The following is a 16203-nucleotide window of genomic DNA, read 5'->3' as shown; positions in this document are numbered from 1 at the left end:
GAAAAGGAAAGTTTATTGATAATAAAAACAAACCTTACAATAAACCCACTAAAATGTAGTTGTTGGTGGCTAAAGATGATTGCCTACCATGTGGTGGTGATTAGAAGATGTCGTGAATGATGGTGGTTGGTAGTGGTGACGACCGGTAACCGATGGCTAGCATTTTGTAAATGAAACTAGATACCAAGCAACATAAACTGAAATCTACAAACAAACACGTTACCAAATCAATCTCAAATGGTATTGTGGCTTAAATTTTGTGAGGGTGGAGGCGAATTGGAAGACCACTCTCAGGAATTGGGTTCGGTTTATACACGACTTTCTCATTTGGGATTAACTTGCTCCATTTGAACTTTGTCACCAAATTATGCATAAAAACAAGGATTTCCAATCGGGCATACTCTTTTCCGGGACACATCCGAGGTCCTCCTCCAAATGGTACAAATGTATATGGTGCTGGTCCATTTCCTTCAAACCTCCTTGGATCAAATTTTTCTGGATTTGGAAAATATGCAGGATTTTTGTGAGTAGAATGCACACTCCAACATGCCTGTAACAAAATAAATAAATAATAAATAAACTAACAATAATTTAACACAATTATTATAGACCACATATTAGTCATGAAAAGGGTAAATTGTACTTTTCATTCATATAGTTTGAATTAAATTTTAATTTGATTTTTATTATTTTAATATAAACAATATTAACCTCATTATAAATTCAGTTTCAATTTGATACTTTCACCTAAATTTTCCTCATTAAAAAAAAATAAATAAATAAATAAAATTACACATTAAATATTGTGAAGGCTCATGCCCATCCATCTTATTATAGATGGCCACTTGACTTGACACCTTTCATATCCTCACTCTAGCGCATCACATCTTTTTCTTTTTCTTCGTTTCGAATGTCGAAAAAAAATTATTTATTTTAATCTAAACTCCTAATAAGATTGACATGGGTTAAATAATCATAAATTTTTAACATTTAATTTAAATAAAATAATCAAATTAAAACTAAAATTTAACGTTTAGGGTTAATATTGCTTAAATTGAAACAATATAAATCAAATTATAAGGGTAAAAAATATACTTTACCCCTGTAAAAAATACTATACAAACTAATAAATTTTATAATTTTTTCTAACTATATGCAATGAAGATATTTTGAAATTTGAAATATGACCGACTTTAATGATATGATGTGTGTCACACATGTAAGCAAAAAAATTATTAGATTTATTAGTTTTTATTGGAAAAAAAAGCTAGAGTGCATCATACGTTACTAGAAAATAAAAGGTATAGTGTAAATTCAAATTTAATATAACGTGGGTCATAACTGAAATTAATCCGGTCCATGCATTTTATTTTTTGGTTAATTTTTTAGGTAAGAATATGTACATACCTTCCATCCTTTCGGGATAGTAAAACCTGCAAAAGAAAAGTCAGTTAAAGCCTCTTTGAAACCTATTTGGGAAGGTGGTGCTAGCCTCATTGCTTCACATGCTACATTCCATGAGTACTTCATTTTCTGGATGTCCACCCAATTGAGCATTTGTCCCGGTTCTTTTGATTTTGCTATCTCCATTTGTTCTGGAAATGTATCAAAAACTTGTTAGGTAGTAGTTCAATCAATCTAGAAAAGTTAACCAAAGACAAATTAAATATTTTAGAATGATGTGAGAATCGTATTTTTTAAAAATTATAATAAGTGGTGTTTAAATAAATAAAAGAATCACAAATAGTTCAAAATTACTATAAACACATAAATAAATCACAAACTGAAATGTAAACACTCACATGTTTTTGGGCTCAGGTATGGTTATGTGAGTGTCAATATTCCACTCTATAATTTTATTTTTGTGTTATGTTATTCTATATCAAAATTTTTATATATTTTGCTCATAATCACATACGGATTAAGCTACTCAAGAAGAGGTCGAGTTTAACTTATTTAAAACTTGATTGATAGTTTAGTAATTGATTTTAGCTCAACTAAACTTAAACCCGGCCCAAATAGGCTGGTTAACACAAACATATATAATTTATTATTTATGTTTAACAATATATTTTTATTTTTATTAATTTCTTTTATTTTTTGTTATGCTTCATTATTGTGCAAATTTATAAATTTAATTGATAAAACTCACGAATTATGATAATTCTTTTATACCTTACTCATAATTTTCTCTTTTTCCCCCCTCTTATTATGCATATTATTTTAAAGAGATTTTTATTGATAAATCTCATTTAGAAGTGTTTTAACCCAAGAAGTCTATGAAGGAATTTTTTAACCCACTTAATCTCATGTATTTATAATTTTATTCCGTAAAGTCATTTTTTTTTATTTACACTATTTTGTTGGACTCTTATGCCCTTATATTTAATATTAATATTTAATGTTGATATTTAATATTGAGGGAGGAGAGAGAAGGGAATGGACCAAAGTATAAGAAATTTCAAACACAAATTAAATAATATTGATGTTATTATTTTATATTATTATATAATGTGAATATATTTTGAATTGACAACCCATTAACAATAATTGGAACATTCTCTCTCATCTTATGTGAATATATTTTTAATTGACAACACATTAAAAATAATGTGAACATTACTTCTCATCTAATGTAAACGTTCACAACACCTTTCCGAAAAATTCTTTCTCATCTAATGTAGTGACGTGAACGTTCACAACATGTGAATATTCTTATTTTTATTGACAACACATTAAAAATAACGTAAATTATATTTTTAATTAATAACACATTCTTATTCACAACATATACTGATGTGAACGTTCATAACATGTGAACATTCTCTCTTATCTAATGTAGTGATGTGAACATTCACATTCGTATGCTTTAGTATGAATATTCACATCATGTAATTGACAGCACAATGACAAAAATTCATTTCAAATTAAGGCTTGTGGTTGTGTAATTTGATGCAATGCTAATGTGAACCTTAACATCACCTTTATCACAACGTCATTTGATGTGAACATTTACATTCATGTCATCTGATATAAACATTCACATTCATGTCATTAATGAAAAACCATGTTTAATTTTTTGTGTGATATATATCAACATTAAATAGTGGTGTGTACTTAATGCATTTTTTTAAAATAAAGATATAATGTCAATCAATATTAAATATCAACATTAATGGAAGCATGAGAGATTTAGGGTGTTTTAGTCTTCTTACCTCAAATAAGATCTAATAGAATAGTAAAAAAGAATATGGGTCGAATAGAATAAAACTCTTAGAAATAAGGTTTATCAAAAAAAGCTCCCTATTTTAAATTTTATTTTTCTTTTTATGTTTGATTCAAATTCCATCTCAGCTCATTTATGTAACCAAATTAATTCTAGCCGAACTCGAGTTTCTCAAATAGTTAATGGGCTCGAGTTTGATTATTCACAACTAATTTTCTATATGAATCAAACTCAAACATTTCTAACCTCGACTCGACTCAACTCGACTCGACTCGTATCAAGTTAACCATTATGTATATATTACCTTTGAAGACCTCATGGTAAGCATGGGGATATTCAGCAAGATACTTGAGGATGAAGGTGAGAGTACTAGAAGCAGTATCATAGCCGGCAATGAGAAGGCCTATAATCTTGTCAGCAATTTCTACTTCATTCATGAACTTGCCATTCTCATCTGCAGTGTGTAGCAAGTGAGCCAATAGGTCTCGAGTGGTCGATGAGTCTTTATTGTTGTTTTGTTGTTGCTCGTCCAGACTCATTTTCCTCTTTTTTATGATCGCTACGATGTCCTGGCGAATGAAATCGGCGTTCTTGATGGCTCTATTTAAAGCTGTACCGGGAAAATCGAGAGGGAGTGACATCACCCCGGCAAGTACATTACCAAATCGATCTTCAAATTGCGCCACCTGCAATCTCCAGGTCATAAAAAATTAATCACAAAATTAGACATAATATAAGCCTCTCACATGTATACATATGAGAGGCACAAAAAATTATGACTCACCCTCGGGATCATATGAAAGGGTTGTGTCTCATGTGGTTGGTTTTTGATGGGGACAAATTTTCATTTTATTCCGAAATTATCAATTGAAAGTTAATTTAATTATTGTTTTTAACCCTTTTAATTTGACACTTGAACTATTTGATTTTGAATCAATTTTACATTTGTCCTTAGCTGCCGGAAATTGTTGATGTGGCACCGAAACTTATTTTCAAATTTCATTTTACACCCCAAATTATTCTTATAATATCAATTAGACTCCTGATATGTAAAAAAAAAATTAAGTATCTTATTATAATAAATTTTAAATAAAAAAAAAGAGAAAAATAAATTTTAAATAGTAATATTTACAAAAAAAAAAAATAATGATTTATTTTAAATTGTCGCATAAAGCCTCGAATTACTTGAGTTTTCCTTAGGAAATTAATTGAGCCCAACATTCTAAGCCTACTTCCCTCTTTTTGCAAATTGTAACTAGCTTATTTTCCAGATTAATCTCCGTAGGACAGATTGACTAGTAGTTGGTTGAAAATTGTGGGGGTAAAAATCTAGACTAGATTGATTAGTAGTTAGTTGAAAACTGTGTGAGTAAAAATCTAAACCACACTTGTTCTTAGAGAAATATTTTCTTCCAAGATTTTGGAAACGACATTGAATGATGAAATTATTTATTAAACATTTAAATTTAATTTAATTATTATTTAATTTTTTTAAATTTAATTTATTTTTTTTGGAATATTTTAGGGGGCAAAATAAAATTTTAACGTCATTGACTTTTGTTTGATTATAAATGGCAGTTGGCCTAAAAGTAAAATTAAATTAAAATCAAATAATTTAAATCTAAATTGATATGATTCGAAGAATAAAAATTAAATTTTTTTTTGAATAATATTTAATAAGCAAAATGAAATTTTCTCCTTGGCGCACTTTAATCTTTTCTTAATTTTTGTTTGGAGGGATGGAGGTAAGTGTAGCGTAAAAAATAAATAAACGAAAATAATATTTTCTCTGTCTCAAAATATTAGTTTCTTGCTTTATTTTTTATTGTTCCAAAATATTTGTCCCTTTTTAAAAATTAATAAGTAAAATAATTTAAATTTACTATTTTGCCTTTCTTTTAAATTTATTAATAATATAAAAAATACAATTATGACAATTGATATTTTTTAAAAATATATTATCAAATGGTAATTTTAAAAAATTAATATTTTTAAAATATAATAATTGTACTATAAAAAAAATTAAATTCTCTAAAAGGAACCATTATTTTGGGATGGAGGGAATACTTATTTTACGTAAAACAGGAAAACTTTGACAACACTTGACAAACGTGTGCACCAAATAATAGATTCTACCATTTGGGAAGAATCACAAAATATATTTGATTCACACACCTTACTCGGATCCGTAACTCTGAGTAAAATTCGACAAGCCAACTCGAATGTATACAGCTTGGCCTGCTGAGCCACCACCAGATTATCGATCTTGGGAGCCCATTCCTCTTCTATGTGCCGCTTAGCCACCGAGTCCATGATCTCTATATAATTCTGCAGGGCCTCAAGCTTTAAGAATCCCAAAATCAAGTGTCGAAACCGCTTCGATTCCTCCATGATTATCATATCCGGGGTGTGAGAAGGGTCGGCAGGCGTGGCGGACAAGAACACTTTGTTGAAAGATCGAGGCCACCATGTTGCCACGTGTTTGATCTCATTGGAGAACAAGAACTTGTTTGCAGAAGGACCACAGAAGAAGACCATCTTCTTCGATCCGAATAAGGATGTCCTGAAAATGGTTGAGGAGTGCTGTCTCATCCTCTCTTGTAAGAACCTTTCAGGGTGGCCCTTGAGGCCTGACAAGATGAGGTCTAGAGTTTCTCCTATTACAGGCCATCCTGTTTTGCCTGGTGGGAGGTTTTGAGTACATTTGTGTTGTTTATTGGTGAAGAAAGAGAAGATGAGACTGAGAGCAAGAGATGTGGAGAGTAATAAGATAGACAAAATGAATGGTAAGAGGAGATCCATATATGTAAATAATGAGCTAAATGGAAATTTTGAGGATGAAGTTGGCTGCAAAATGGACGTATATATACGCAAACCCATGATAGTAACACCAACTTAGTTGAAGTCGTCGGCTCATTTGGAAATACCATAAATAACCAAGTATTGATTTTTTGACTTATTTGAATAGCATTGTACGTGTTTGGTTTTGAATTTCTTGAATTAAATTTTTTAAAAGTTTTTTGGATTAAATTTTTTAAAAATTGAGTTTTTTTATTGTTTTTCGTGTTTTTTTTTATTTTAATGAATATTTTTAAAATTTTAAAGTAAAATTTTCTTAAAAGTGTTTTTAGAAAATAAAAAACAAACAAAATAATGGTAACACGGGTCTGTTTGGTAACGTTTACGTTTCTAGTTTATATTTACAAAAAATTTATAAACTGGTTTTTGTTTATTTTTAGAAAAACATAAACTACAAACGCGTTTGGTAATTGACAAAATGTTTAAAAAATTTTAAAAATATAAAAAAGAGTGAAAAATGGCAAGTGGTGGCAAGTAGCGGCGGAAGACGGTGGTGGAAAGTGGTGACAGTGGGTGATGGGTAATGGGTGGTGGTGGGTGATGGCGGGTGGGTGACGGTGGCGGGTGGTGAGTGGTAGCGAGTGTGTGGTAGTGGTGGTGGCGGCGACGAGTAGTAGGTGGTGGTGGCAGGTGGGTGGCGGATGACGAGTGGTGGCTGGTGGTAGTGGTGAGTGGGTGACGGCGGCGGGTAGTGGGTGGTAGCGAGTGGGTACTGGTGGTGGTGGTGGGTGGTGGGTGGCGGATGGTGGGTGGTGGTGGCGGGTAGGTGGTGGGTGGTGATGGTGGGTGGGTGGGTGACGGTGGCGGGTGGTGAGTGGTGGCGAGTGGCTGGTGATGGCGGGTGGTGGGTGGTGGTGGCAATTGGGTGGCGGATAGCGGGTGGTGGTGGGTGGTGGCGGGTAGGTGACAGGTGGTGGTGGTGGTGGGTGGTGGTGGTAGGTGGATGGCAGGTGGGTGGTAGGTGGTGGTGGTGGCGGGCGGGTGGCACGTGGCTGGTGGTGGTGGGTGGATGGTGGTGGCAGGTGAGTGGTGGTGGCTGGTGGTGGTGGCGGGCGGTGGATGGTAGTGGCGGGTGGTGGGTGGTGGCAAGTGGATGGCAGGTGGGTGGTGGGTGGTAGTGGTGGTGGTGGTAGTGGTAGTGGCGAGGGGTGGGTGGTGGTGGCGGGTGGATGGCAGGTGGGTGGTGGGTGGTGGTGGTAGTAGTGGTGGCGAGGGGTGGGTGGTGGTGGTGGTGGCGGGTGGGTGGTGAGTGGCGGTGGCAGGTGGTGGTGGGGGGTGGGTGGTGGTGGTTGAAAATGGTGGCGGGTGGTGGCTAGTGTTGGGTGGTAAAAAAAAAAAAACTCAAAACTCAAAACGGAAACACATTTTTTGAGTTTACATTTTTGGACCAAATTTATAAACTGAGACCACTGATTTATAAATCAAAAATTTATCAAACAAGTTTTTATTTGAGTTTTTAAAATTTTTGTAAATATAAACTGAAAACTGAAAACGTAAGTGTTACCAAACGGACGTTTTCAGTTTTCTATTTATATTTACAAAAATTTTAAAAACTCAAATAAAAACCTGTTTGGTAAAATTTTTAATTTATAAATCAGTGGTCCCAGTTTATAAATTATGCCAAAAAATAAAAACACAAAAAATGTGTTTCCATTTTGAGTTTTCAATTTTTTTTTTATCACCCAACATTAGCCACCACCCGCCACTATTTTCCACCACCGTCTTCCGCCACCACCACCCACCACCCACCCTCCACCACCACCTGCCACCACCACTCACCACCTACCTACTACCACCAGCCACCACCCGCCACCGCCACCGCCACCCACCTGCCACCTACTCGCCACCACCAACCATCCCTCGCCACCGCCACCACCACCACCACCACCACCACCACCCCCACCCACCTGTCATCCACCCGCCACCACCCACCACCTGCCACTACCATTCACCGCCCGCCACCACCACCCGCCACTTACTTGCCACCACCACTCACTACCCACCTGCCACCACCATTCACCACCTGCCACCACCAGCCACCCACCACCACCAGCCACCTGCCACCACCACCACCACCACCGCCATCACCCACTACCCACCCGCCACCCACTTGCCACCACCACCCACCACCCACTTGCTACCACTTACCACCGGCTACCCACCCTGCGACCACCACCTACCACCCACCTGCCACCACCACCTACCACCCACCACCACCACCCACTCGCTACCACCTACCACCCGCCACCGTCACCCACCCATCCACCACCACCACCACCACCCGTCACCTACCCGCCATCCGCCACTCACTTGCTACCACCACCCGCTGCCACCACCACCCACTCGCTACCACCCATCACTCGCCACCGTCACCCACCCACCTACCCAACCACCATCATTACCCACCCGCCACCGCCATCCACTCGCTACCACCTACCATCCGTCACCGTCACCCACCCACCCACCACCACCACCACCTGCCACCTACCCGCTATCCACTACCACCTGCCATTGGCCACTCACCACCCACCACCTACCCGCCACCCATCACCACCCGCCATCCGCCATCCACCACTCATCACCGCCGCCGCCGCCACCACCACCACCACCACCCACCCACCCACCCACCCACCATCACCACTACCACCCGCCACCACCCACTACCACCCGCCATCCGTCACCACCACCACCCACTCGCTACCACCCACCACCGTCACCCACCCACCCACCACCACCACCCGCCACCCACTATCGGCCACTTACCACCCACCACCCGCCACCCACCACCACCCGCCATCCGCCACCACCACCTCCCACTCACTACCACCCGCCACCGTCACCCACCCACCAACCAACCAACCACCACCACCCACCCGCCACCACCACCAGCTACCCACCACTCACCGTCACCACTTTCCACCACCGTCTTCCACCGTCACTTGCCGCCACTTGTCATTTCTCACTCTTTTTTATATATTTAAAATTTTTTAAACATTTTGTCAATTACCAAACGCGTTTGTAGTTTATGTTTTCCTAAAAATAAACAAAAATCAGTTTATAAAATTTTTGTAAATATAAACTGAAAACGTAAACGTTACCAAACGCTCATTTTACTTTTTCGTTTATCTTTCTATAATAAGTAAAAATGTCAATTTATAAGTCATACTTAAAACAATCGAATATAGTTATACTTTAAATTTTGAGCAAATTATATCAGTGGTCCCTATATTTTGTTCTTTGTATTATTTTGATCCTATACTTTCAATTGACACAATTTTAATCCTTAATTTTAAATTTTGTTTCAATTTGGTGTAATTGATAATATTGTTAGTGTTTTTTGACTGAAACTAATCACTAAATTTGTTGAGGTTAACTTACTAAGATTAGTAAATTTATAATTTTACTCTAAAAAATATGACATATACCACTTATATGCATATTTTTCATTAAAAAAAGTGCTAAAAGGTATAATCAACTAGACAATTGAAACAAAATCATAAATTCAAGATAAAAAAACGAGCCAATTGAAATTACAGGGATCAAAATAATACATGGACCAAAATACAGGGACTACTGTCTTAATTTATCGCTAAAATTTTTATTTTTTTATTTTAATGATGCTCTCTCGGTTATTATGCTTGTTTGATAATCAAAAACAAGCAAGTTAATACAAAAACAAAAGGAAAAATTTTGAGATAATTAGTTTATTAAAACTATTTACCAATTAATCCGTAAACAAAAACCAGACCAAACATATTAATACAAACTCTCAAATTAAAATAAATTATAAACAACTTATATAAATTGCCTTATGTGTGCCAAAACGTGAGCCATACTTAGGCAAAGCAAAACCTTGAATTTGTTAAGTCAGCAAAGGTCATTTATGAGTGGTTGATACTTTTTGAGAAATAACAATATTATAAATTAAGAAAAAGTATATCTAAGGATCACAATTATTTTATGTATTACCTTATATCTTATCAATTTTAAACCTACACCATACATTACTTTTAGGATAAATTTTTAAACAGTTTACCTTTGGGAAATAGATCCCAATACTCAAAAATTGATTTGGAAGTAATTGACTTCCAAAAATAGTATGGAACCATTTTCTTTTTCAGTAATGTTACATTTACACACTTTTTTTCCAAATTCCTCCAAATATGTTTTTGACCGGTAAGAAATCATTATCAGTCAAAAACACATTTAGAAGGAAAAATTTTGTGGCTAAATTATTTTTGTTAATATGGCTTTAGCAAAGTGGTTTTTTGACCTTCACATAAAAAAAAAAAAAGAAAAAAAAAAAGTGACAACTCTAATGAAAAAAATTCCTTTTGGGAAGTTAACTTTTAAATTCAAAATTTTTAAAAGTGATAAAAATAAAATAAAACAAAACAAAATCAGAAAAAAAAAAAGAAAGAAAGAAAGAAAGAAAGAAAGGAGAAGAAAAAGATAAAAGGTAGAAGGTCAAAAAAATCAATTATGTACCCCAATTATTACCTCTCAGAAACATATTCAGAGAAAAAATTTGGGTAGATAAATTTTTGCTCTTTTTTATTAAGTCAAAACATAGCTTTAGCAAAATGATTTCACTACAAGAAAAGTAAGTTTGAAAGACGAAATTTTTTGTGACGGTATATTAAAAAATAATTTTTTGTGATATATTATTTGTCGTCGTAAAAAATGTGACCTTTTGAGACGGCATAACTTGTCGTTGTAAAAAATAGAGTATTTGTGACGGCATAAAATGCTGTCGCGAAAAAAGAGAGTACTTGTAACGGCAGAAATTGCTGTTACAAAAAAAAAAAAAAAAAAAAAAACTAGAGTATTTGTGACGACAGAGATTGTTGTCACAAAAAAATAGAGTTTTTGCGACGGTACCAGTTGCAGTCGCAAAAAAAAAAAAAAGAGTTTTTGCGACTGTAATAGGTACCGTTGCAATAAATAAATAATTATATATATTGTGGTTTTGAAACGGCTTTATATATATATAGTCACAAAATGGTTTAAATAAATGTAACGGTATTTTTCTGTCACCAAAAAAAATTAAAACAAAAACGACGTCGTCTTACTCTTTTGAACATTTCTCTTTTCACCCATTTTTTCATATTCCTATCTCTCTGTCTCTGCCTCTCTTCTCTTTCTCTCTCTCACTCATCACTCTTCTCTGTCTGTCTGTCTCTCTCTTTCTCTATGTGTCTCTATCTCTATTTCTCTTTTCTCTCTCTCTCTCATCACTCTTCTCTGTCTGTCCGTCTCTCTCTTTTCTCTCTATGTCTCTGTCTCTCTTTTCTTTTTCTCTCTCACTCATCACTCTTCTTTGTCTGTCTGTCTCTTTCTTTTTCTCTGTGTCTCTCGCCCATCACCCTTCTATCTATCTCTCTCATCTATCTTCTCTCTCTGTCACTCTTCTCTCTATCTTCTCTTTATCTTTCTTGCTCTCTCGCTCATCTCTCTATGTCTCTCTCTCGTTTATCTCTTTTTGCTCTTTTTTTTCTCTCTATCTCTCTCTCTCTTTGTCTGTATCTTTTCACACATTTTTTCATCTTCCTCTCTCTCTTCTCTTTCTCTCTCTCACTCATCACTCTTCTCTCTCTGTCTGTCTGTCTATTTGTCTCTCTCTCTCTCTCTATGTATCTCTCACTCATCTATCTCTTTTCTCATCTCTTTTCTCTCTCTGTCTCTTTCGCTCATCTCTCTTCTCTCTATCTCTCTCGTTCATCTTTCTTCTCTCTATATCTCTCATATCTCTATGTCTCTCTCGCTTATCTCTCTTCTCTCTATGTATCTGTCGCTCATCTCTTTTCTCTCTATCTCTGTCCCCCTATCTCTCTCGTTCATCTATCTTCTCTCTCTGTCTTTTTTTCTGTCTCTTACTCTCTATCTCTTTCTCTTTATATATATATATATTTCTCACTATGTTCATGTATCTCACTCTCTCCCTCTCATCTTCTTTATTTACTAAGCTCCCTCTCGATTTATTGATCCACTACAAGAAAATGCACTTTTAGCGACCACTTTGTCTCTCTCTCTCTCTCTCTCTCTCTCTCTCTCCTCTATCTGTCTCTCACTCATCTCTATCTCTCACCACCCATCTCCTCTACCACCTTTATCACTACTGCAAACGCCATTTCACTACCACCACTACTACCACTGTCGCCACTTCACCCCTACAACTACCATTACTACTACCATCGCCACCACTCCACTACCACCACTACCACTACTACTACTGTTACCTCTTCTTCACCCCTGTCACTCCATCTACTCTACCACTACCACAACTTCACCACTAATCTCCTTCGTCATCACCATTACCACCACCACCATCTCTTATCCATCACCTTCACCACTACTGCCGTTTCCTCTCCTCTACCACAAAAAATTAGTTAATGATTTTTAGTAACAAAAAAAAATGGGTTGCAGAAAAATATTTTTTGATCATAGAAAATTAACTTTTATTTTAGTGGAAAATATTTTTCATTAAAATATTACCTCTACTTCTACCAAATAAAAAATAATAAAAAATATTTTTTCATTAAAATAAAAATGAAACAAATAAATTTTCAATCTTAGTAACTAAAAAAAAATTAAAAAAAAATTCATTAACTACAAAAAAAAAATTATTTTAACAAAAAATAAAAAATTTTGGCGACGACAACCCCCGTCGCAAAAAAAAAAACAAAAAGAGTTAAACGACATTATTTTGTTGTTTAAATTTTATTTGTGACCAAAAAAAAAAATTTGACTTTTTTGTAACCCCCCCCTCTTTTTTTTTCCATTCCCCTCCTTTTTTTTTTCTCTCATTCCCGTTCTGTTCCCCCCTACCCCACCCCACCCCACCCAACCCAAACAAAAAATCCCCAATCTCAAACCCCCCCGCCCCCCATTCAAAACCAAAAATCCCTCCCTTATTTTTTTTTCCATTCCCCCACCCCACCCCACCCCACCCAACCCAACCCAAACCAACCTAACCCAACCCAAACAAAAAATCCCCAATCTCAAGCCCCTCCGCCCCCACCCAAAACCAAAAATTCCTAATCATTTCTTACCTCTCTTGATCTTGATCGACGGCGAACGGCAGCAGATGACAAAGAGCGGCAGACGATGACGAGCGGCGGTAGACGACGGTGAGCAGCAAGCGAGGTTGCTGTGTGAATGAAAAGGGCTCCGAAGTGCAAGAGCAGCAGCAGCGTTGGAGGAGGAGGATGAGGAGGAGGAGGAGGGAAGGCAGTGATAGGGATGATATGCGGGAGTCTAGTGTACTACCACTGCGTATGCCTTGTATGTCTTTCTTTCTTTACTCTTTACTCTTTACTCTTTACTCATCTCTCTCTCTCTCTCTCTCTCTCTCTCTCTCTCTCTCACACACACACACACACACACACACACATATGTTTATACATACATACATACATATATGCATTAGTTCATGTTTGACTTCCAATTCAATTTATCAAATTTTTGAAATACCCTCATTATCTATACTGATGCCCTAGGTTTTACTTTATTTTGATGCTTATATTTGGAAAATACACATGCGCTTATTTTCTTAGAGACATATTAAATTAATTGAATCGATTACAATTACCAAATTAATCTCTCTTTTTTCTTTTTCTTTTTCTTTTTTCTTTTTTCTTTATATATATATATATATATATATATATATGTATAGATGATGTACATGAATAACCTACAAAATAAGCATTCGTATTATTGAAATAGAATATAACCTCCAGTTTAAATCCCAAACAAGTCAAATTATATATATTATACATGATAAGCATGGTTCTGACCTTAAATAGTTACAATGCACCAAATTTCAATTCAACCATATATATGTAATATGTAGGAGAAAACAAACATGAGAACGAGACTCTTCAGTCCAAATTAATGAGTCTGCTTCGCAGTTGGTAGTATATTGAGACAAAATGATAGAGAAATTTGAATAAGGAAAATTTCGTCCCATAAAAATAATTGCAAGTACATGGAATTAAATTTTGATTCAACCCGAGCTCGCGTTTTACAGACATATAAAATGTTGCATTATTATTATTTTTTTTATTGCTTTCATAATAATCATGTTTGCATTTTTTATTTCAAATTTTTTAATGTTTGATTAAGAGAGGGTTTTACAAGACAACAACCATCTGGAGATGATCAATGATAGGATTAAAAAAAAAAAGATTTGAGCAATTACTTTATATTAATAATGAATTCTTAAAGTGAAAGTTTATAATATATGACATTCACATGGGTTAGTAAGAATTAAATCAAGGATTAGGGACTCACGTGCATATCCTAGACTAGCAGTATCTTTTGGATTAGTTCAGTGATTGGATTTAATTTAGGGAACCAAAAAAAAAAACTAATTAACTGGTTTGTTCTCTTTGACAGGATTGCATTGTAGTAATTTAAAATGGAAATTAACAAAGGTCTAGAGAATCAAACTAAGAATCCTACCAAACAAACCGTAAAGTTTCAAATAAATTACCTTGAATGGTTTGAACTAGGATTTACAAACAAAAAATGCAAATCTAAAACTCAATCATACCTTACTAACATTTTGATGAGCTATGTGAGTCGTTATCACTACATTGATTTCATGATTTTTATTGAGTGTGTGTGATAATCTTTCTCACATTTAATGTACCGAGTTGTCACCACTATGTTGTATTAATAAGTTTAATCACTCATATCTGTTTTTAATGTGGTGGTGACAACTCTTATTATGGTGATAATGTACATAATAAACAAAATATGATATAAAAATGTAGCTATTGTAATATTACTCTTTTACATTGAGCTCTTTTAGCCCCAAAAAAGCTTATTTGGATGCTATTAAATGGAGTACAAGTAATAGTACACATAAATAGATTTATATGATTTTTTTTTTTATCACTACACAAAGCTCGCAAAGCGCGTGTTAATCAATATAAATACGATCTATTATCTTTGTTTCTAGTAGTAAAAATAAAATTTGACGTGAAATATATTTACATATATCATTTTTGTTGGTGATATGCTTTTATATTACCTACCTAATAAGTTTAGAAAGACTTCTAGCATTTGCCATAAAGTTTTATTATTATGGTGTTGGGAAATGTGTACAAGTTCTTTAAAGTTAATCATAATGACCAATTGAGATGCTTAAAGTATGCCATGATATCATTGCGATAATGTTAGAAACTTACTTATTTAATTTGTAAATTTATTTATAATAATGTGTTAAGTAAATTGAGTCCCCCTATAACAAATCAAAAATTATGTTTAGATATTTGTTGATAACCAATTGGCAATTTAGAATTTGAGGTGTTGACGCCTCAAAATCACCAAACGATGTTGGAGTAGCACGAAACTTGACACATACGACCGCTTAGGCACGAGAGACTTGTGGGAGAAGACAAGACTCCAATCTAGTTCTCGGTTTGGGAGTTAGAGCCAGATTTCGATCTAGGCAAACTAGTTTATTAAGAAATTTGAATTGAAAGTGTTGACGCCCCAAAATAACCAAACGGTGTCGGTTTAGCACGAAACTTGGCAACACACGACCGCCTAGGCACAAGAGACTTGTGGGAGAAGACGAGACTCTAATCGGGTTCCCGATTTGGGAGTTAGAGCCGAATTTCGGTTTAAGCAAACTAGTTCCTTAAGAAATTTGAAATAAAGGTGTTGACGCCCCAAAATCACCAAACAACGCCGGTTTAGCACGAAACTTGGCACACACGACCGTCTAGGCATGAGAAACTTGTGGGAGAAGACGGGACTCCAATCAGGCTCCCGATTTATGAGTTAGAGTCGAATTTCACTATAGGCAAACTAGTTCCTTAAGAAATTTGAATTGGAGGTGTTGACGCCCAAAAATCAGCAAACGGCGTCAGAGTATCATGAAACTTGGCACACACGACCGCATTGGCACGAGAGACTTGTGGGAGAAGACGGGGCTCGAATCGGGTTCTCGATTTGGGAGTTAGAGCCAGATTTCACTACAGGCAAACTAGTTCCTTAAGAAACTTGAATTTGAGGTGTTGACGCCCCAAAATCACCAAACGGCGTCGGTTTAGCACAAAACTTGGCACACACGATCGTCTAGGCACGAAAGACTTGTGAGAGAAGAC

General features: G+C 35.7%; 1 protein-coding gene across 1 annotated transcript; it reads right to left on the bottom strand.

Annotated features, from left to right (window-relative positions):
- Nucleotides 1-250: 250 nt before the first annotated feature.
- Nucleotides 251-6059, bottom strand: LOC114322374 (beta-amyrin 28-monooxygenase). Its single transcript, XM_028269668.2, has 4 exons — nucleotides 5402-6059; nucleotides 3531-3912; nucleotides 1408-1595; nucleotides 251-550 (listed from the first exon to the last, which is right to left on the bottom strand). The coding sequence occupies exons 1-4, from the start codon at nucleotides 6026-6028 to the stop codon at nucleotides 251-253; spliced, it is 1497 nt and encodes a 498-aa protein (XP_028125469.2). The 5' UTR covers nucleotides 6029-6059.
- Between the last annotated feature and the right edge of the window lie 10144 nt (nucleotides 6060-16203).

Source organism: Camellia sinensis, chromosome 13 (genome assembly GCF_055761805.1).
Source record: "Camellia sinensis isolate YWXY chromosome 13, ASM5576180v1, whole genome shotgun sequence".
Classification (NCBI taxonomy): domain Eukaryota; kingdom Viridiplantae; phylum Streptophyta; class Magnoliopsida; order Ericales; family Theaceae; genus Camellia; species Camellia sinensis.
Note: the sequence above shows the minus strand (reverse complement) of the source record. Positions and strands in the feature narration are given on the sequence as shown.